At 38.0% G+C, this 23,694-nt stretch overlaps 1 protein-coding gene across 1 annotated transcript in view; it reads left to right on the top strand.

Moving 5' to 3' along the window:
- LOC115812495 (macrophage mannose receptor 1-like) overlaps nt 1-17,875 on the top strand; it is a 29,437-nt gene extending 11,562 nt beyond the window's left edge. Inside the window, 10 exon segments of the mRNA XM_030774975.1 lie at nt 9,419-9,799; nt 9,901-10,236; nt 10,517-10,882; nt 10,975-11,319; nt 13,878-14,264; nt 14,385-14,723; nt 14,812-15,186; nt 15,604-15,966; nt 17,341-17,423; nt 17,795-17,875. Coding sequence (XP_030630835.1) covers nt 9,419-9,799; nt 9,901-10,236; nt 10,517-10,882; nt 10,975-11,319; nt 13,878-14,264; nt 14,385-14,723; nt 14,812-15,186; nt 15,604-15,966; nt 17,341-17,423; nt 17,795-17,875 — 3,056 coding nt within the window.
- The last annotated feature ends 5,819 nt before the right edge of the window (nt 17,876-23,694 follow it).

A 23,694-nucleotide genomic window follows, 5' to 3' on the forward strand; every position in this document is an offset into this window, starting at 1 on the left:
CCAGGCAAGGAGAATGCTACAGAGAGTTATGTCCTGGTTAGATGTTTGGATTGGCTTGTTTAGAACTAGACTGGGCTCAGACAACAGTGAGTCTTCTTTCCGAAACTGGAAAGGAGCTGTCTTTGAAGAACCAAATGGAAGATATCAGCATTGTGTAGCAGTGTCATTCCGTGACTCAGGCAACTGGACAGATGAAAACTGTTTATTCAGTTTTCCTTTTGTCTGCTACAGTGGCGAGTAGATCTCTCTTATGATGAAGTCACAAGCTGTTTTATTATTTTCATACACGTCTGTCTTCACAGTGCCTGCCTAGTGTATAAATACGTATTCTAAGGGTTGATCTACAAACTTCTATGACTGACATAAAAATGCATAATGCCCTTAAATTTTCTTAAAATCTTTTTTTAAAAAAAAAAGAAATCTTTTAACAGTATTGTTGGGACATTTTGTAAGTGGCTATGTACGGCAGTAGTATGGAAATGGAGATGCTGGACTAACTTTATAGCATTCTGTTCTATGTCACAACCTGTTCTTCTAGCTGCATTGTCGTTTCTCTGCAGCTTCTCGTGACTGTTGTTTTGTCAGAGAGCAGTCATTAGATCAAACAACAGCCCAAGCTGATTTAACAGACAAACAAACAAACAAACTTATCATTACTGTGGTTTCTCAGAGAGCACTTATTAGTCGCTTTGCTGAATGAATAAATTTAAATAAGATTTACATTTACAGCCAATAGCTCAAGCTGATTTATAAAAACAAACAAACAAACAAAACAACTGTTAGGTGCTTCAGATAAAACCAAGAGCATTTGTTCCAGCTACTAGATTTAATTTTGTTCTCATTAATGTACATCAGGATTAAAGTAGCAGTTTTAAACTAAAAGTTCAGTTGATGATGGTAGTGATCTCCATCAACTTATTAGTACAGAACAGTTTGTCTTGGGTTGTTGATATGTCACCATCCCTATAAAGGAAAATTAAAGCTCTATGAGGTGTATCAGAGCACCAGTGGTGGATAACATCTGTGTTTTCAGTCACAAACTTTAAACTGGAAAGTGGACATGGCTCTGATTTGGTCCCTGAAGCATACTGAACCTGTAATTCATTTCAGCTTGTTCTGGATAATGTCATGTCATGCTGCAAGGTGAATCTCCATCCCAGTTCAAGTGTTCCTGTCCAAACAGACAGTTTGAAAAGCAAAGATAACTCTGATGTAAAACTTGTATATACCTTTGTGACAAAGTCTCCAAATTCAAACTTCAGATCAGCTGCAGAGAGAGCATGGACATAAGGAGACTGATGATTAATCTCATGATTAATTTTCATGATTAATTTTCGCGATATTTTTAAGTTTCTGTGTAAACACTGTCACAGATTAAAACACGATGAGATATCCTGTCTTAAAATGCTACTGTGACCACATGGCAAACGTCCTTGGTGCTGATGCCTGTCTAGAGCATTAACAAAGACGTGCATGACTCCAAGAACATTCCAGGCAATCTCCACAGACAAGTACTAAGCCATTCTGAAATGTCAGGTAGTGGCTATGTGTTTGTGCTTTGTGCTCATTAGAGAGATTAAAGAATGACAGCAGGAGATACTGCTACTGAAATATTAGACCTTGTTACTCTGTTTGAGTTGACTGACAGTTAGAAAAGTAATGAAAATATTGTCTCAATATCCAGCTGATGCCCACTTGATCCTATTCATCATTCCCCCTCACCCATTAGATCACCATACCAACTTTTAAGAGATTCGTCTCCCAATTTGGGTAAGGGTCACTGTTAGTTACTACAATACATGATGCCTGCATTCTACTACATAGTTTATTAAATCTTTCACTGGGTCTAAATTTGTCCAAATAATACTTGCCATTGATCATGATTAATTACCGCAAAAAATGTAAAGACAATTGCAAAATCAAACTGATACTGACAAATAACTACTCAGAGATTTATTTTGGTATGTAGCAACTTATAATGTAATAACTGTGCATAATGCAATAACGGCACATTTCATGTAAATGTAATAAAAACTCATAATGTAATAATATGCCTATAATGTAATAAAAATATTGATGGTGTAATGTAACATATTTTTGCACAGAATGTAATACGCTATTATGTTATATGCTAGTTACTACATTATAAAGTTAGAGTTGTTTTAATGGCTTATGTAATAAATTGAAGGCATAATGTAATAAAATGTTAAAGTCCAAATTGAGAAGCAATTAAATGTGATGAATTGGTAAAATAAAAGTTTTACTTTTTACAGTGTCTAATGAAAGGACTGGACAATTACGGTACTGCTGTTTCAATACTGCTGCTTGATGATAATTTAAAGTTCTAATAGCCTGTTTTTCAAGCAGTTTAGAGCAGGGCCATAACCATAATACACAACATAATAACCGCCCCCCATTGTTCGAATTTCTTGTGCTATTCAGCAACAGCCAGTCAAGAGTGACTATCCAAAAGAATTGACTGCATTGAAGTCAAAAATAGTTTGACTTTTAGTGAAAGACGTGATGGAACACTACTCGTCAATGCCAGTTTTCTCTGAGACAGCCAACTGTAAAAGAGGAAGTGGGATTTACTTTGACAGAATAGGCTGTCTTTGATCACTCATCCCAAATGAGTCAGATGAACTGGATGACTATTCTGCCTGATTGGTTCATTATTTTATTGGACATTACAGTGTAATATCAGAAAAACAGCTAAGCTAGCACTCTACTCAATGTAAGACCTCTGACAAAGTATTTTTTATCAGGAACATTATGAGGTTCAGACTCATCTCATCTAATTTTCCAATGCTTATCTGGGACTGAGTCGCAGTAGTAGCAGGCTGAGGAGGGCAGCCCAGACGTTCCTTTCCCCAGTCACATCAACCAGTTCTTCCTGGGGGATCCCAAGGCGTTCTCAGGACAGCTGAGATATATAATCCTCCCAGCATGTTCTGGATCTGCCCCGGAGTCTCCTCCCAGTTGGTTCTGCCCAGAACACCTCCATAGGGAGGCACCCAGGAGGCATCCTGACCAGATGCCCGAACCACCTCAGCTGGCTCCTTTAAATGTGCAGGAGCAGCGGCTCCACTCCAAGCTCTTCCCAGATGTCTGAGCTCCTCACCCTATCCCTAACGGTGCGCCCAGCTACCCTGCAGAGGAAACTCATTTCTGCCGCTTGTATCTGCGATCTCATTCTTTCAGTCACTACCCAGACCTCATGACCCTAGGTGAGATTTGGAACAAAGATCAACTAGTAATTTGAGAGCTTTGCCTTTTGGCTCAACTTGCTCTTCATCACAATGGTCCAGTACAACGACTGCGTGACTGCTGCTGTCATCCCCGATCTGCCTGTCTATCTCCTGCTCCATTTTACCCTCACTCATGAACAAGACCCCGAGATACTTGAACCCCTCCACTTGAGGCAGTAACTCACTCCCAACTCAGAGGGGGCAAGCCACCTTTTTCTGGCATAGAACCATGGCCTTGGACTTGGAGGTGCTGATCCTCATCCCGATCGCTTCACACTAGGCTGCAAACTACTCCCATGCATGCTGGAGGTCACAGCTTGATGAGGCCGACAGGACCACATCATCTGCAAAGAACAGAGATGCAATCCTGAAGTCACCATACTGGACCCCCTCCACCTCCTGACTGTGCCTTGAAGTTCTGTCCATGAAAATCACAAACAGAATTGGAGACAAGGTACAGCCCTGGTGGAGTCCAACACCCGCTGGGAACGAACTTGACTTAGCGCTAAGAATGTGGACACAGCTCTCACTGCGGTTATACAGGGACCAAATGGCTTGGAGCAGCGACCCGGGCACCCCATACTCTCGCAGCACCCCCCACAGCACACCTCAGGGAACATGGCTGTAAGCCTTCTCCAGATCCACAAAACACATGTAGGCTGGATTGGCAATGATCCCTCCAGTATTTGTGCAAGGATGAAGAGCTGGTCCACTGTTCCATGGCCAGGGCGAAATCCACATTGTTCCTCCTGAATCCGAAGTTCAGCAATCAGTTGGAGTCTCCTTTCCGGCACCCTGGAGTAAGCTTTCCCAGGGCGGCTGAACCGTGTGACACACCAATAGTTGGAGCACACTCTCCAACAATTTTTTATGACCTGTTGCTTAGACCATCAGAAGGAATTTGATAGATCAGCTCTGTTCACATCCCTCATTCCCACCAACTGTTACATAGATCCAAAAGCTTGTAAGTACTTACTTCAGTCTGCACTACAGGGCAAGATGAAATCACTCTCCAAGGTTAATCATACATTTCAATGAATGAAAATAAGAATATTTTGCTGATATTATGAACTGATAAATTGGACAATGATATGCATTTTCATTGCATAACTTATTTCTTGTATGAATGTTCGAATGCTGTTTTACTTTTACTGACTGATATTGTCAGATGCTGGAGGAAATAAAAGCTCTGTCAAATCAAAGAAACAGCAGTAATCTTGGCAATGCAGGAAACTAACCTTCCTTTCTCCTATATACATATGAATGCACCTATCACTAGGGATGGACCCTGAACCTTGCACTACACCCCATGTCTGGACCTTTGCAGTACACCTGTTTTCATCTATACTATTTATTGTACGTCTGCTATTCATCTCATCTCATTCACCAACTAGATGTTGCACAGCTCACTACCTTGCACATAAACTGCACATATCTGCACTTTACTCCATGTCTTACCTTCTCTTATATGTTTTATACTGTTTGTTTTTATTCTCCCGTATATTACATTCTTTATATTCTGTTATATTCTGTTTATGTTCTGTTTATTCTGTTATGTATATTCTTTTTTTTATCCATATCTCTGTCTTGCTCTTTTTATCATTCGGACAGTCAGAACCAGCATTTCACTGCACATTGTACTGTGTATGGCTCTGTGTGTGACAAATAAAATTTGAATTTGAATTGAATTTGATATCATTGAATTTGATATCACTGACCTTTTGTTCATTCTCCTCCTGTGTGGATAAAGGGCAGAGGTAACAAGAGTAGGCGACAAGCCCAAACTTCAAGGGTTTATGGTTTTGGCACCACCAGTGAGGTTTGAGATGGGCCCCTTAACACAACCTCATAAAGCCTAGCATCCATTTAAGGGTACACACAGATGAAGTCTGCATCTGGTAGAAGGTTGGGGTTGCAGATTGTTCTTTAAAATGGACACTGGTCTCCTCTCATCTTTGAGACTAGAGGTCTTGGCATATTATCCTGTATAATATCCATATATAATATGAAAATATATTCTTCAAACATGACAACAGAAACATCATTCCCGTTACTACATGAAGTTCTTCTTGACAAAGAGAGGAAATCATTTAATCTGACAGGACTAAAGAGTGGATTTCCACTTCCACTGGCATACATGTACTACTGCAAAATGGCACAATGACAATGACACTTAATATTTTCATAAAGGCTTGTGAATTTTATGAAATATTCATGTCAGTGTGTCTTTATAGGGCTTTGTAATATTATTGAATATTCATGCCGTTGTTATCATGTCTTCATAACTAACGGTGACCTAGAAGGTACAAGTTGTTCATAAGTCTTCTCACGGCAGGTATGTGGAATGTCCCCAAACCTTTTACTGACATAGCCCTGGGAAACAACATCTCAACGTGAGTTGAGCTCTGACAGGGTAAAATGTCACCAAACAGGCATTACTATACCTGAAATTTACTTTAGTTACTTACTTGAATCTTGTTTACTCCCGCCGTACCATTTTCAAGAGTACAGTACATGGAGAGCAGAAGAAGTGAAGGTACAAGATGGAAAGACAAGGTAAAAAGACATATTTTAAAAGAACTTGCTAAAACACCTTTTTCAAATAAGTAGTATATGGTAGGAATAATAATTGTCTAGGTATAGAGTGTATATGATAAGTTTGTTATAGAGAATAAGAACAACAACAATAATAAAAAGTATTGCACAAAATATACAATAACAAAATTTATTGCATAGTTGCCAAAAACCCTGACACTATTACTGCAATGAGCAGATAAGGGTTTCAGAGCTTTCCTCTGTGGGCTTGAGGCATAAATATGCTTTTGAATGACTGCTGCAAAATTACCCAATTCAGTTGAAATGTGTGTAAAATTATACATGTAAAATATGTCAAATTAATGGGTGTTGTTTACATGTAAATGTTTATCTGTTGATGATGATCCTGAATTTAATTTATTTAGTTTTAGCCACTTTTCAATGTTTAAACAATTTTAACACTTGATATGACGATGATGATGACGATGACGATGATGATGAAGATGATTGATGATTATACACTTACAGTAGCAGTTATAAAAAATAATAATAGAAAGGCTGGGGAGCATGGTCCGATCGGGACAGTTATTAAGGAATGCAATGATTCACCGATACGAAACTGCACCGGTTGAAACAAGCGTATACTGGGGAAAAGTTGGGGTGGTATTGTAAAGTTGACACAGATAACCTTCTTTATACCATCATTTAAAGATGTTACCAAAGTAATTTTCTTTCGTAATTCTCTCTCTCTTTCTTCACACACACACAAACACACACACACACACACACACACACACACACACAAACAACTGGGTTCTGCAGATTATTTTTTGCAACCAGTGTCAACAGCAGAATTATAACTGAACTGTTTGCACTACAGTGAATCGCATCGCGTAGTATTGCCTCGCATTGCATCAAATCAAGGTTAAATCTTATTGATGCTGCTTTAAATGTATTTTTCATGCATTATTTTTATTATTTTTTTATTTTATTTTTATTTCATTTATTATTATTATTATTATTATTATTATTATTATTATTATTATCATTATTATTATTATTATTATTATTATTATATTCTTCATTTTCATATCTCTTTTAATCTTTATTGCATCTAGCACTCACTATTTTAACATAAGTATCATTTCTACATTTAAGCTGTCCCAGCTTAATTTCTATCTTTTTCTTTTGCTTATAATTATCCCTTGTTGTTTCTATCCCTATCTTTTAATGTAATAATATATTTGTTTTTTTACTTTGAATGGCCTCTGGGTTTAAATTGTGCTATATAAATGAATTTGCCTTGCCTTGCCTTTGGATCCTGGATTACGTATTGAGGTGTGCATCGTATCGGTCTTAGAAGGAGAGATACACACCCCTGAAAGTTATGCAACAGGCTAGTTTACAGGCTAATAAGTTATCAAACTTCACCCCATTACAGTGTACAATTCTTTTTCTTTTCTATAGCTCTTGAACAGAGTAGAACAATCCTACATGTGCACATTATAAGAAAAGAATTTTCTGAACACATACCAGCTTTACTGGCTGTTACTTATACAAAGACATGTCTAACAAGTAGCTTGTCTTCAAGTAACACTCTTTGTCACATAACTTGGAACACTGCCAAATCAAAATGCTTACCGAAATGCTTTGGATAGCATATTTGCATCTAGCTGGATCTCCCCAACATGCCAGTAAACAACCCAGTTAAACAACTGTGAGAGTATGGGATTGCCTCCGGATAGGATTAACCACGAAAGGAGGGTTGCTGGCAGACAAAAATGTGACTTCATAAAATGTTTACACTCAAAAACTTTTCTATATCTGCATCCAAGTGTAAATATCCAATGTCATTTCTCAGGGTTTTTGAATGTTTAGTATTCAGGACTGTCCCTTGGTTTTGGTGGTCCCTAAACCCAATGTGATCTTAGTTCCAGCCTCACTGCAGTCTGCCACTATCAGCACAATACTGAAGGGCTTAAACCTATTGTATAATACTGTCTTGTTGTATATGATTTGAAAGAGCTACACAACAGCTATCTGGACATATATGATGTTTAAGATTAGGATTTATGGCTATTCGTGGCTTTCAGGTTTAGTACACTGAGTACAATACAGCTGCAATTTAGACACTAGGGTGAAAATATGTGGCCTGAAACCTATTCCAGGATCTCTGTTCCAGCTAAATAGGAAGAGAACAAAATGCTAGTAGTCATGCTTATTTTGCAAGTAAGTGACTGAATCTAATAATGTAATAGTTGTATCAGGTAAAGTCTGGGTTCCTTAACATGTCCTGTGCTTGTAATAAAAAGAACTTTCTGCTTGAAACAGCCCTGCAGCCTCAATTTTAAACCTTCCTATCGACTCGCAGACTCATTGTAGGCATGTCATCCACTGAAAGAGCAATGAATGAATGAAAACATACATACACACATACGTATGTATGTATGTATGTATGTAAGTACATACATATATACATACATGCAACCTTCTAGCTAGCTAGCTTAACCTAGCTGGATTCTTAGCAGTCAAGTCTACAGCAAAAGAATTAAACGACAAAAAATATATACAGACATAAGTGGGCGATTACCTTGCTTATCAGAAACGAGTGTGTTTTAGTGTTAAGGAGAGTTTGTGTGTATGTGACAGAGCAGTTGTTGTGTGGGAGCATGTGTGGATGTGTGACTTATTGTGAGAGTCTATATTCAACAAAACTTTTCCTTCCTAGACTGGTCTTCAGTGATGCTTCTCCTGTTGCTGATCTCCGGTCAGTAGGCCTACATTACACATGTTCCACATCATTTAATTATGTATCATAACAACCTTCAAAGCAGATGACACAATGAAAGGAAAAATGTAAAAAAACCAAACTTGCAGAGGCAGAGACTGAGGCGAAGCAAAAAAGAATTTCAAATAATAATATTCCTAAATTCATATTTTACTGAAAGCTTTTTACTAAAATTGAACATTTTTATTTTTTGAAAAAGAATGATTCCAGATGATTCCAGATAAAAAAAGGAAGATCACAGCCACAAAGACTGTTGAAATAACATGTTTATTTGACATGTCCAGGGGGTTTTCCTTCTTTTAATTACTAGACACATTTGGTCCCAATTTAGTGCAAACTAACACAATTGAAGCATTACAGTAGAAATTACAGAATATACTCACAGTCACAAAATTCCTCTTTAACATATACAGAGAAGTGCAACAGAATGGAACAGAAAAGATTCATGGCTACTTAATTCATGGCCAATATGAGTAGTCACGTTATACACCTCTATATGATGTTAAAGTAGGAGACAATCTGTTACAGTCAGTTCCAGTTTAAGTGCATGGATCTGTCCATCCATGGCTTATTTGCTAAGGGCACTATTCTGTATGAGTTAACTAACTTGAGAGGTGCCTGTCAACCCAGAGTTCCTAAGACGTCACTTTATGACAGTAAAGACAAGCCTTGTTTAACAACTGAATAAAATCTGTCTTTGAGATTCATTCTCAGAAAAATATGGTCATGACTTTATACTTGGAAAAATGTACTTTTTGCTACACCCTTTTTTATGTCTGTCATTTCTGTTTTACTCATCTGAGGTACATTCTTTCTATTTCTCTTTTAAATTGTGTTTCTTATTCAGGATTCTGCATACTCTCATTTTGCCTCCCCCGTCAATATCACTTTGTGAATGAGTTGGCCACCTGGACTGAAGCACAGAGGTACTGCAGAGAGAAATACACTGACCTGGCCACTATTGATAACATGGAGGAAATGAACAGGGTGATTCATGCTGTAAATTGTAGTTATCATGGCTTAGCCTGGATTGGACTGTATGATGATGTGAACAGCTGGAGATGGTCCCTGGATGACAGTGATTTCTACGGAGAGAAAGATTTTAGGAAATGGTATACAATAGAACCACATAATCCTGATGGAATGAGTCTTTGTGTATACATTGGTTTTTCTGGGTTCTGGTACGAGGCAAGGTGTACTGTCCAGTTACCCTTCGTCTGCTATGATGGTGAGTGCTTATGGCAGAGAGAAGGTGAAAGTCATTAAATAAGAAATTTAAGAATCTTAATTCTTAGTATTGAAAAACTTAACATGTATGTTCTTCTACAGGAACACAGAATGTTAATGAGAGTTATGTTGTCATTGCTGAGTTGAAAAGCTGGACTGAAGCACAGAGGTATTGCAGAGAGCATCACACAGACCTGGCCAGCATAAGGAATGTTACAGAAAACCAAAAAATACAACGCCTCCCTGCAGATTACGGCACTTACTGGATTGGTCTGTACAGAACCAGAACTTGGTCGGATCAGAGCAATTCCTCTTTTAGAAACTGGAGAATAGGTCAACCAGACACTGGTCAGCAATGCACAGCTGTGTCATTTACAGACTTAGGTCAATGGACAGATGAAGCCTGTACTGACAGACACCCTTATCTTTGCTATAGAAGTGAGTGAATATTCCTTTGTTGACACTTAGTAGATGGTTTATGTTTGGGTTGGGTTTTAGTTACAGTTAGATACTAGCTAGTTTAATCATTTAATTATGGATGGCTCGTTTATAGTAGACTTGAACTATGATAAATAATGACTGCAGTACAAAACAACAAAGAAATGTTTTGACCAACAGAGGCCTTATTATAACTTAAATAGTCATTTCAAGATTGTGCTCTAACTGGTTTTTGAGTTTTGAGGTTCATGAAGTGTCATCATATTTTCTACAACAACAGAAATCATGTCCTCCCGCGAGTATTACTTTGTGAATGAATCAAAGACCTGGGCTGAAGCACAGAAATACTGCAGAGACAATTACACTGACCTGGCCACTGTTGGTAACATGGAGGAAATGAACAGGTTGATTGATGCTATAAATGGCAGTTACAATGGCTTAGCCTGGATTGGCCTGTATGATGATGTGAACAGCTGGAGATGGTCCCTGGAAGACAGTGATTTCTACAGGGAAGGAGAGCGAGAGTTTCGAAACTGGTTTGGTGCGCCCCTTAACATCAATGCATTTGACCTGTGTGTGTTAACAGGTATTTTTGGATGGCATAATACGGGATGTGCCAACCACCATCGCTTTGTCTGTTACAATGGTAAGAAAATTTAAACATTAGGTAGACATCCATTTTTTAAGAGGTAAAAAAAATCCCCAAATAATTTGCAACACTCTAACAATGTTTTCCAGGTAAAGACAATGCTACAGAGAGTTATGTCTTTGTTAATGACTATAAGAGCTGGACTGAAGCACAGACCTTCTGCAGAGAGCATTACACAGATCTGGCCAGTGTGAGAAACGAGAGTGAGCATCAACAGATCCTTAATATCACAAACGGTGATGCTGTGTGGATTGGTTTGTTCAGAACTAGACTGTGGTCAGACAATAGCCAGTCTTCTTTCAGCAACTGGAAAGGAGCTGTTGTCGAGGAACCAAGTGGAAGAAATCAGCATTGTACAGCTGTGTCATTAAGTGACTCAGGCAAATGGACAGATGAATACTGTTTATTCAGTTTTCCTTTTGTCTGCTACAGTGGTGAGTAGATTTCTCTTATGATGAACCAAGCTGTTTTATTATTTTCGTATGCACGTCTGTCTGCACATTACCTGCCAAGTGTATAAAATATGTATTCTAGGGGTTAATATGCAAATTTCTATGACTGACAAAAAATGCACAATGCCCATTTTTTTTTAACTCTTTGAACAAGCATTGTTGTAAGATTTTGTAAGTGGCTATATAAGTCAGTGGTACAGAAATGGAGATGCTACACCAGCTTTACAGCATTCTGTGCCATTGCTACCTGTTCTTCTTGTTTAACATTTGCAGTTTCTAATAACTGTGGTTTCTCAGCGAGCACTCATCACATCAGCCAACAGCCCAAACTGATTTAACAAACAAACAAACCAACAAAGCACCATTTTCAAACTCATTTGATGATCGTAGTGAGAGTACTGCTGGAGAAAGAGGCTACTCTGAGCATGGTCAAAAGAGGCTCTCTGGTGTTTTCATAGACAATTGAAAAACACAAACTTTTCCATTTAATTATAATACATGACGCTTAAAAAAATGTATACCTAGTTTTTCAAATCCTTAATTGGGTCCAAATTTTTCCAAATTATAATTGTCATTAATCATGATTCACTACAGCAAATCACAGTTACCAAAAAAAGAAAATAAATAAAGTAATTGTTTTGCATCCTATTTATATTCTGAATTTTGTACAGTCAGTGTGTTAAGAGTTCAATGCAATTCACTGAGAGTTCCCTTTTTGAATGGTGAACGTATTTTTGCATGCAAAAACATTTTGAAAGCACCAAGGCAAAAACTTAAACTTAAAAAAACTTGACTTGAACTTGGCGGCAGCACTTCTGTCAACAGTAGCACTTGCAAGTCTATTGGAGTAGATCTTCATCAAGTAATTACAAGTTATCATGGATTGTCGACGTCACCATTCCTCTATATGAAACCACAAACTTTAAACCGGAAAACAAACATGGCTCTAATTGTGTCACTGAAGCACATTTAACCTGCTATTGATTGGTCGCTCTTATGTATTTGGTCTGGATGCTGTCATGTCATGCTGAAAGGTGAATCTCCATCCCAGTTCAAGTTTTCTTGCCCAAACAGACAGTTTGAAAAGCAAAGATAACTACGATGTGAAACCTGTACATACCTTTGTGACAAAGTCTCCAAATCGAACCTTAGATCAGCTGCAGAAAGAGCATGGAAATAAGGAGAGCAATGATGAATCTAATGAGGGCAATTTTCATGATATGTTTAAATTCTTGTGTAAAGGCCATCAAGGACAAAAATTCCATTATGACAAATTACAAAATAGAAAATGTCCTTGATGCTGACACCTGTCTAGAGCATTAATGCAATCTCCACAGATAAGCACTAGGCTATTCTGAAATGTCAGGTAGTGGCTGTTTGTACTTTGTGCTCGTTAGAGAGATTACAGAATGACTACATGGGTTTGTGGCTGCTGCAGATATGACAGCAGAAGGTACTGCAACTGAGATATTAAAACTTGTTGTCAAGGACTGTGGTGAATGAGAATTTAAAACGTTTCAGCATTTTGCGCATCTGTGATATCTTGATAAGCCAAAAGAAAAAACTGAGGCTATGTGATCACAGTTTCAGCAATTTGACCAGAGAAATGAACTTGTTTTTTATTATTATTTCAAAATTAATTAAGCTGTCAGACAATACCAACCAAAGTGTACAAATACTACCTACAATGGAATGTATTGACCCTATCTTCAACATTTTCTTGACTGATCAAATGAAGAATCAGTGTTGGCTATTTCATGATGTTTATCGGGTTAAAACTGGCAAAACCACTGTGCATAATAATAAACAGTTATGCCGATCCATAATATATTGTTAAATGGTTTCACAGCAAATACATTAAAAATAGCATCCATTTGGTGACATTTTTTAAAATATATGAATGGTGGTGATCAATTTTAAAAACAAGTACCGTCAAATGAGACTTAGAGCCTACTCAGAGGCTACTCAGAGATTTATTTTGGTATTACCACAAGTAGTTATTACAATAATAATTACAGTATGTGATGTCTATATCCTACTACATCGTTTATTAAATCTTTAATTGGGTCTACGTTTGCCCAAATTATAATTTCCATTCATCATGATTCATTCAGCAAATCATGCAGTTACCAAAAAAAAAAAGTGTAGAGACAATCGCCAAATCCAACTGAACAAATAAGTAGTCAGAGATTTATTCTGGTAGTAACACAGGCCGTTAGAAAAGTAATGAGACCATTGTCTCTATATTCAACTGACTCCACATCACTCCCATTAATGATACACTATTTCACCTAATATTTTACTATACAAACTTTTAAGAGATTCATTTTCCAGCTAGCCATGACTGTTCTTTAAGGGATCCTATCAGAAGGCATAATTGTTGCATTTGACCAGCTGTTTCATATTGCTATACTTTGCTAACATATTGACAGTATTTGTATTTGTATGCAATTTCAAATTTATCATTTGTATAACCCATACTATTCCCACGCACCTTACCAAACATGCTATAAACTCTTTTTAATTGGTGTCTCAAACAGAAATCTGCAACCTGTCATCATGCCCTCCTCGTCAGTATCACTTTGTGAGTGAATCAAAGACCTGAACTGAAGCGCAGAAATACTGTAGAGACAATTACACTGACCTGGCTACTGTTGGTAACATGGAGGAAATGAACAGGCTGACCAATGCTGTAAATTGTAGTTATAATGGCTTAGCCTGGATTGGACTGTATGATGATGTGAACAGCTGGAGATGGTCCCTGGAAGACAGTGACTTCTACAGGGAAGGAGAGAGAGAATTTAGGAATTGGTATTTTGAAGAGCCAACGAATACCGGTGGTATGATGCTCTGTGTATACATGTCATATTATGGGATATGGCACGAGCATTATTGTTCAACATCCATTGGGTTTGTTTGCTATGATGGTAAGCATCAGTTTTCCTGAAAACATATTTCTGAACATAACAAAAGTGCATATTTATTTGTAACTATTAAAGACATTATAAACATTACTCTGATTCAGATATTTAATTCCTTTCTTCTAGGACGGAATGTCAGTAATCATTATGTACTGGTTGACCAGTATAAGAACTGGACAGAAGCTCAGAGCTACTGCAGACAACATTACACTGATCTTGTCAGTGTGAGAAATGACAATGAGCTACAACAAATCTTAAGTATCAAAGGGACTAGCACAGTGTGGATTGGCCTTTACAGAACCCGACTGTGGTCAGATGAGAGCAACTCCACTTTCAGAAACTGGAGACCTGGACAGCCTGACAATGCTGGAGGGAATCAGAAGTGCACTGCTGTGTCTTTTAGTGACTCAGGCAGATGGATAGATGAAAACTGTCTGAACACTCTTCCTTTCCTCTGCTACAGTGGTGAGTCTTTTTTGTGAGTTTACTGAGTTTTTTTTTTTATTTAGACAGCTGACAAAAGAATCTGCATCATATTTTTTTTTTAATTTAGCTATGGAAAACATGTCTTCCCGTCAGTACCACTTTGTGAATGAGTACAAGATTTGGGCTGAAGCACAGAAATACTGCAGAGAGAATTACACTGACCTGGCCACTGTTGATAACCTGGAGGAAATGGGCAGGCTGACTGATGCTGTAAATGGCAGTTATAATGGCTTAGCCTGGATTGGCCTGTATGATGATGTGAACAGCTGGATATGGTCCCTGGAAGATAGTGATTTCTACAGGGAAGGAGAGAGAGAGTTTCGAGCTTGGAACAGAGAACCTGATGACCTTCATGGTAGAGAGTTTTGTGTTGTCATGGGCAGTAATGGAGCATGGTTTGACAGATGGTGTGATGAGAGGTTCTACTTTGTTTGTTTTGATGGTAAGGACATATCATTACAAGTCTTTCAATGTTCAAAACTAAAGCTGCCTGTGTTTGTAGGATGTGATGCTTTTTTCATGCATTTTCATGTAACCTAGAATCCTGGAGTAAACCTGAACATAGCCCTTAACAAGAGTGCTTCAACAATATACTAAAGATTAGAGAATACACGGAACAGTTTATGAATGAATTTCCTGGGTGTCTTAAAGAAACCTAGTGGTAACGTACTGCAAGTTTATTCTTGTGGTCATACGATGGAACTAAAGGGGACCAAACTATTAACTCTCTAAAGACAGTTGCACTTACAGACAAATGTATAACATATGAAAACATGTTGCATACATTTGACTAATTTCAAAGGGGAAAATACTGAATGGGAATTTAAACTGCAGCATTCTTCATGTTCTCCAGGTAGAGAAAATGCTACAGAGAGTTATGTCCTGCCCATTTGGAGAAAGAACTGGACAGAAGCTCAGAGCTACTGCAGAGACCATTACACAGATCTGGCCAGTGTAAGGGATGGAACTGAGCAACAACTGATCCATAATGCAGCATGGGGAAATACTGTGTGGATTGGCCTGTTTAGAACCAGTATGTGGTCAGACAACAGTAACTTCTCTTTCACAAACTGGAGGTCACGCGCCCTTGAACAGCCAGACAATGGTGGATACCTTCCAGGTATGGCGGGAACAGAGCATTGCACTGCTGTGTCTTATGGGGACTCAGGCCAGTGGACAGATGAGTACTGTCTTGATAGGTTCCCCTTTTTGTGTTATAGTGGTGAGTTGATTATTTCTTTCACTCTTATTCCACTGAAAATCATTTATGCCAAAGGAGCTCTAAGAATGTATATTAAAATATATTAATGTATTAATTAATATATTAATTAATATATTATATTAATGTATATTAAAACTATAAAAAACTATAACTATAAGCTATAACGTGCATTTTTTTGGGAACAAATGACCATTGACAATGGCATGGACATCAGAACAGGAACCCTCCAGAACAGGTATGTCTTTTTTCAGGATTTAAATAATTTTGTTGATCCAGAGCAGGTCAAACTGAGGTGACAGATAAAGTTACTCATTTAATGAAGAACATTCCCATTTGCACCACTGTACATGTACTTCTTTAGCCTTCATTCGTATGACTGAACACTGATGCAGGAAGCCTGTCTGCCAGTTCACTGTGGATAAAACAAAATGATCACAACCACATAAACAACAACCTGCAAAGATACCAGAAAAGACAAAATATTGTAAAATTCATGAGCATGTCTAAATCGCATAGTCAGTATAGTCAAACTGTGACAAACTGTGGATCAAGTATTCACTGAACTGAAGAAGAGGTGGGTGGAAAACACTGTCCTCAAAGCATGTCATATCTAGCCAGAATTACATAATATGGTAACTGATTACCTGCTTTAATATTGGGGCAGGTAACAGAGTAAAGTTGTTGTTAATAGATGAGTGACCTCATGGAAGACACAATTGATATGAAGATTAACACTAAATATTAAGCACTCATTAAATCACAGTGACCAGACAATTAACACACTCTATTGTTTGTTGACAATAACCAATATAAAGTTTTCAGTGTCCTTTTCAAACAATGCAACAGCCTTAATGGGAATGTGTCTCTGTATTTCTAGATAGGGATAGCAAAAAAATGAAACTGTTAAGAAACAGTGATTTAGGTAATTGAAAGTGATCAGCTAGCCTGATGACGAAATTAATTTTCCAGAACCATCTCAATCTAAAATTCACTGAGCCCACTTTACAAAAACTGAAACTTTAGAGATAGGTCCAGAATTATACATAGGTTTATCTTAAGATTATCTAAACATGTTTTTTTTTTAATCTTAGTTATAAGATTGTTTTCGATCAAAACTAGTTCATCTGATTTCTTTGCATTTAGAAAAAGGCCCAATGGTCTGGTAATTAGACCACATTACTGGTTTACTGATAACAACAACAACAACAACAACAAAAATGCTATTCACCTCTTTTGGCTCTTCCTAAAGCCATACACGCAGAATTATATCAAGCTAAAACTAAACCATAAAAATCATATTCATAAAAATGAGCATGTAGGAATACCTCTATTTGGTCAATCACAGCTAAAATTCACATGACTGGGTCTTCACAGATCATGTGATGGGACTAAGAGTGAAAATGACCTCGCTGGAAAATCTATCCCAGTCTGATATTGAAGAATTGGTGTCAGTGCAGGTGAGCAGTCATTTTCAGCTGGTATCAAACCAATTTACTATTAACATACATTTTATCTAAAATTCATCAAAAATCACCCCACACTACAGCTATGACGTGCCATACGGTAAAACAAAACGTTTACTTCAGTTTGCAAGGGTGGGAACAGGTGAAGCAGGGGAAGTATGTGTGATTTCTTTTCTTTTGCTTATTCTACAACACACTGTTGTAGAAGTTAGCGTACTGGGGTCAGTAAAATTGTTCAAGAGATTACGTAATCTAGCAGGGACTATGAGGAAATAATGTGCCACAATCTCACTTTTTTACGATGTGAAGCTTTAATATTTTGTTAATATTTATAATAAGAATATGAAAATGTTCTTTTTTTGTAGCTCAAAAGGGAATTTATGAAACTGGGACTTCCAAGTAACTTCACTCTGACTGCGAAACGCATGCGTAAGGTTAGCCCCTGAGCAATGAGGGGAACGTGAGAGAGAGAAGACCACAACTTTTCTAAAAGTTTCATCATTTTCAGTTACAAAGTGTACGATACATATTCATGATCTGGTAACACACAGTCTTGCAGATAAAGCTGGAGGTAACCAGATGTCCAAATGTTTGACTACTCTGCCTACATCTAAAGTACTTTTCATACCAGAGTCCAACCTTAGATTTTCTCAGGTTTGTGATAATAAGGAAAGACAAATATGACTGATAGATAGATAGATAGATAGATAGATAGATAGATAGATAGATAGATAGATAGATAGATAGATAGATAGATAGATAGAAAGAAAGAACGAAAGATAGATTATGGGCAGTATGGTGGTGCAGTGAGTAGCACTGTAGCACAGCAAGAAGGTGCTGGGTCCAATTCCTGGCCGGGTGATCAGGGTCCTTTCTGTGTGGAGTTTGCATGTTCTTCTCATATCTGCGTGGGTTTCCTCCAGGAGCTCCAGTTTCGTTCCACAGTCCAAAGACATGTAAATTGTAATTACTAAATTGTCAGTAGGTGTGAGTGTGTTTGTCTGTGTGTCTGCCCTGTGATGGACTGGCGACCTGTCCAGGGTGTTTCCTTGCCTTGAAACCCCTGCGCCTTGTCATTAAAAAGTTATTAGACTATGTCAGGCAGGAAATCATCCAAAGTGTGGGATCATTTTGAGCGCGTAAAGGATGACCCCAAGAAGGTGACATGCAAACTATGCATGCAAAGATTCGCCTATAATTTGTTGACCTTAAATGTGACTTATCATCTGAAACATGTAAATAGCCTTATTCAACAGAGTATAAGGGCCACACTGAGGAAAAAAAATCTGAGATTTCAAGAATAAGGTTATATTACGAGAATAAAGTCACAATTTTACAAGAAAAAAGTCATAATATTATGAGAATAAACTCATAATTTTACTAGAAAAAACATAATGGCCCTGTTTACACTTGGTTTTAAAATGCATCTTGAGCAATCAGATCACAAGTACATAGCCAAGACACATCACCGTTTACACCTGTGTCTGTCATGCATCTCCAAGGTGTCAAGCTGACCACTTGTGTTCAGATTTCGTTACTGCCTACGGCACTTCCACTATCCTCGTAAATGGCCCAGTTACAACAGGAGTTATCTAGTTTCTTTGGACGGAATGTTCTGCCCAAATGAAAATTAGGCATCTGGTTTCACTTGCACTCCAACTATGTACATCAGTGCTCCTCTCCATTTTTTTGAGTGTTGGTGCACTATCAGCAAAACAACCACCATGTCCTGCATTGATGACATATTTTCCTGATATGTCATTGACGGGGACACATCTGAGTTAAGGAGTAGATCTAAGGAGTAGAAGTGGGTTGAGATCGTTCTTTTTAAATGTCTCCCTTAGTCTAGGTTCATTAACATTCAGAAGCGGAATAACGAAACTAGCAGAGCACCATCCATTGTAACATGATGACTTATTTTTCTGTCTCAGTCAAATAATCAAGGTGATAAAGTTTATTCTTTTCAGTATACCACTGTATTTTTTGCTGGGTTTGTTATTCTTTCATACATTGCTATTCTCCTGGGATGATGATATGTTAAAGCATAAGGGGATATATCTAATCTATCATAAATAGTTCGTGACAGAGGAGTGGGTTATATGGTATGTGGATGAAATATTCCAAAAACCAAGCCAAAATGTTTATCTTGTATGTTCCTCTTCTGTAATCTGAATACTGGGTGAAATCTATCAATAAAAACTGTTAGTGAATGATGGGACATTTCTTTCTTCAAGTTCCCATTTAATAAAGCAGCCTCTATGCTTGGGTACAACTCTTATTTAGTTTATTTAGTTTATTTAAGTGCATAAAAATTCAGCAGCTCCATTTCATCTCATTTACATGTCTGTTTGTTTGGTAATCATCAATATGGACTTGTGGATCTGTTTAATCTTGGGTTTGTATATATTTATTATTTATATATTTATGTGTATATATTGGGTTTGTATTTATATAGACTGTATAGACACACATTTTGACAAGCAAAATACAGGGTTCATACACATTTTTACCAGGAAATGTCTTTGACTTCTCCATGCCTTTGAGGCAAAATTTCATGACCATGCATTCTCTGAAACGTCTGTGTATACATGAAAAATAAGGATAAAAATCCAAATCAGTCTCACACACTTTTCCCCTGCCTCACCTGTCCCCACCCTTGCAAACTGAAGTAAAAATTTGCCACATCATATTTTAAGATCGACAGAGAAAAGTCTATATTGGTTAAACAATACTTCAATATTCGGACAGATCAGTCACGTCACTTTACTTTGTTCTCTGTGTGGGGTAACGTCAGACTCCGACCTGAGTTGCAGCTTGTACTTAACGAAATGTAAATTTGCGCATTGCCAGGAAAATTGATCATGTCTGGCTTCAAACCGCGTAACTTGTCGTTAATTTTAGTTAACTGTACCATATTCTATGATTAGGATGGGTGCTCAGTTGCAGTTTTAAGGTTATTGCTACTGTAATACAAAAAACTTAGACGTCAAAGTGGCCTGCTTTTATTATCTATTTAAAATAAACAATTTTGCCAGTAAACACATTTACACTTTTTGAATCTCAGCAACGGAAGCTTTGTGTTGCTCTCCATCAAGGCGTCATAAATTCGCGCATAAACTAGGAATAACGTTCATTTGTGATTCTCAGTCCTGGACCGAAAGAAAATGTCCAAAAAGCCCTGGTTTGGAAGCATTTTAAGCTTACTGATGATGGAAGGATGCTATGGAAGGAATGCCAGCTGTCGACACCGCAAAGACAGCGAACTCTGGATCAAATGATGTAAATAATGTCTATTAAAGAGTGTCAAACTTAAAAAAAGTGTGACTTGCAGTTTCTCATATTCATCATCTCTTTACTCATATAATTAAGTAGAAAGTAGAGTATTCCGAAACAACAGGCCAAAACGATGCCGTCACGTCACAGACATTCGAAGCTTCGCTCGAAAAGGGTTGGCCAAAATCAACTAGCAAGAAGTGGCATTCGAGCCCTCTTGAACCACGTATACTCTATAAAACAGGTATCTGTGAAGCAAATTTCCATGACTTTTCCAAAACTGTCTAGGTTTATTTATTTTTCCAAAACTTTTCCAGGCCTGGAAATTGCTATTTTCAAATTCCATGACATTTTTCCAGGTTTTTATGACCGTATGAACCGTGAAAACAGCTTTGTTGAGTGCACCAGGAAAACCTTGAAATGGTATAAGAAACTTTTTTTCCCCATCTTGTGGATGTGGCTACTTTAAATAGCTATGCAGTCCTTCGCAGGCTTACAGAACAGGTGCTCACCTAAGATCAATTTTGAGCTGTTGGAGGAATTTCACACTCCTCGGCAGTCATCATCTGGTGGACAGCCTTCAAATTCTGGAGACATTCTCACAAAGAAGGTCTTTAAATACTTAGATATCAGAGATTTACAAATTTGGCCCCTGTAATACCAAATATTACCATACGCAGGTTAATGAATTGAGGTATAAATTCATGTAGTGTGATCTGGATTAAGAATCATTCAAGAATTCAAATATATATGCATAATAATACCTGATAAAGAGCTGATCTTTGTCTGGTGTCCACCCCAGAGCAATTCACGATAAATAAAGCAAAAAGATCCCTCTTTTTATACAGCTCATAGGGTCATAGGGACACACTAACTAATCAACCACAGCAAGGTGCCAGCTCATCAAGATTACGAATTTTTTTCTTTTTTTTTTCTTTTTTGTTCTTTTTTGCTATGCACAACAAGAAACAGAATGAAGAACCAGTGAAATTAACTTTAAACAACTAGTCTTACCATTTAAAAACTCATCTTAATTTGCTAACTATACAACAAATATCTCAAATTGCAAAGGGTGAAGAACCACCATCCATCATGCCATTCTTGCAGAATTCCTCTGTTGATTAAGCATATTTTACTGTACTGTTCTGCTCTGCTACCTACCTACCTACTCAAACTGCATTGAGGTTTTCATAGTTCCCGGCACTCTCCCTCACATTAACACAGTGCAGCACACTGCAGTGATGCTTCTCTGCATTTGTATTGCTTAATACAGCCTTTTGTACATTTGAGGGCAATAAGTTCATAGCAGGCTTTAGATGCTTCAGCAGCTGAGGTCCAGTGTGGTTCAAAAATACCATCCTCTGTTTTGACAGGGCAATTGGACAAGGCAAGAGGAGATGGCAGTAATACCTGGTCCCATATATGGCAAACCTTACAAATCTTCCATTGAAAAAACATTTGTGCCGATGCCAAGAAGCTGGCATCGGCACGGCACTGCAAAATTGCTGGTCCCAAAAGTTGGTACCACTGACGTGAATGGCTATGCAAATAAGAACCACACGAGAACCAATCATTTCAGCATGTGATGTGTTTGGTAAGTGACATTCTCCAGAGAGGCGGGAGTAACAAAAAAAGTCTGACCAAGATGCTGGAGGCTAAAGGCTACATGTAGCATGAAAATATATATATGACTGTATATGTATATGGATATGATTATGAGTCCTTGACAGACTTTCTGTTTTCGTGAATTTCACCCCCAGAATGGAATGTGGCGGGGCGAAATTCGCAAGGTGTTTTACTGTGTGGAAGCCTAGCGTAAAAGTAAATTTATAAAAAGCAAGCAAAGTAGATGCATTATGTCCACCATGATTTTTCCCCACGGAAATGACCTCCACTTTCGCTACATATGGTTCCCAAATCTGTGGAAAAGCAGGCTGGTTCTCGAAAGGCACCAAGGCAGAACTGATTCCACACTGGCACCGGCACCGGAATTGTCCTAGTGGAAAAGAGCTTCCTGATAGGTTGCCCTCCTCACATGCTGTTCAAGAGCTGCACTTCGAATTCAAACACTGTGCCTTTTTGGAAAAAAGCTTTCTCCTGGCTATGTTAACAAGCAGGCATGTACTGGTTCTGTCATAAAGCAAAACTGCCACCCATTCAATGGTTTCAGCTATATGTGTCAGTACATCTGCCAAGATTGGGGAATCTGGCCGCCCTGCTGGCCATCCTGTGTATTGTCGAGTTGTGCTTTTGTTTGTTTTGGTTTTGCCATGTGCTTCTGTTTGTCCCTGTGTACTCCTGTCCCCGCCCCCCACCTGATCCCTATTATTACCTTGTTTGTCTCCTCCAATAGTCTGTCTCTGCTGTTTATTGTTCTGTGTATTTAAGTCCTGTGTTTGTACCTGTTCTTTGTCAGATTGTGACCTTTTGTTCTCTCTGCCAGTCTGTGTGTTTTGCCTCCCGTGATCTGTTATTTTTGACCGTGTTTACCTGGATCTGTTTTTGCTTTACGTTTTGGATTTGGTTGCCCTGTGGATCCCTGGCTCTGACCTTGTTTGTATCCTGTTTTTGACCAATCTTTTGCCTCACGATTTGGATTTGTTTGCCCTCTGAATTTCTGGATTTGACCTTGGACTGGACACTTTTTGAGATTTGGATTCTGATTTTTGTTCTAAATAAATCTTATTTTACTCAGTGGGTCTGCGATTGGGTCTTGGTCTGTCAAATCCTCACAATATGTGCTGGAATGTCAGATGGAGCACAGCTCAGTTCCAGCAATGCCTGAGTAAGTTCTGGAAGAACCTTCCATGTTGCCAGTGCTGTTTTTTCCCTTGTCCAACAAAGCTGGACAACCAGTCAGAGCATGAAACACTGTTTTGAAAAATGGCCACCATGGCCCTCTGGGGGCTGAATTTGAAGTGCCTCTATTTTTAAATCTGATAAGACCACCTTTAGAGTTTTTCTACCAAATTTGGTGCTTTTATCATAAAAT

This window comes from Chanos chanos, chromosome 5 (genome assembly GCF_902362185.1).
Source record: "Chanos chanos chromosome 5, fChaCha1.1, whole genome shotgun sequence".
In the NCBI taxonomy this organism is placed as follows: Eukaryota; Metazoa; Chordata; class Actinopteri; order Gonorynchiformes; family Chanidae; genus Chanos; species Chanos chanos.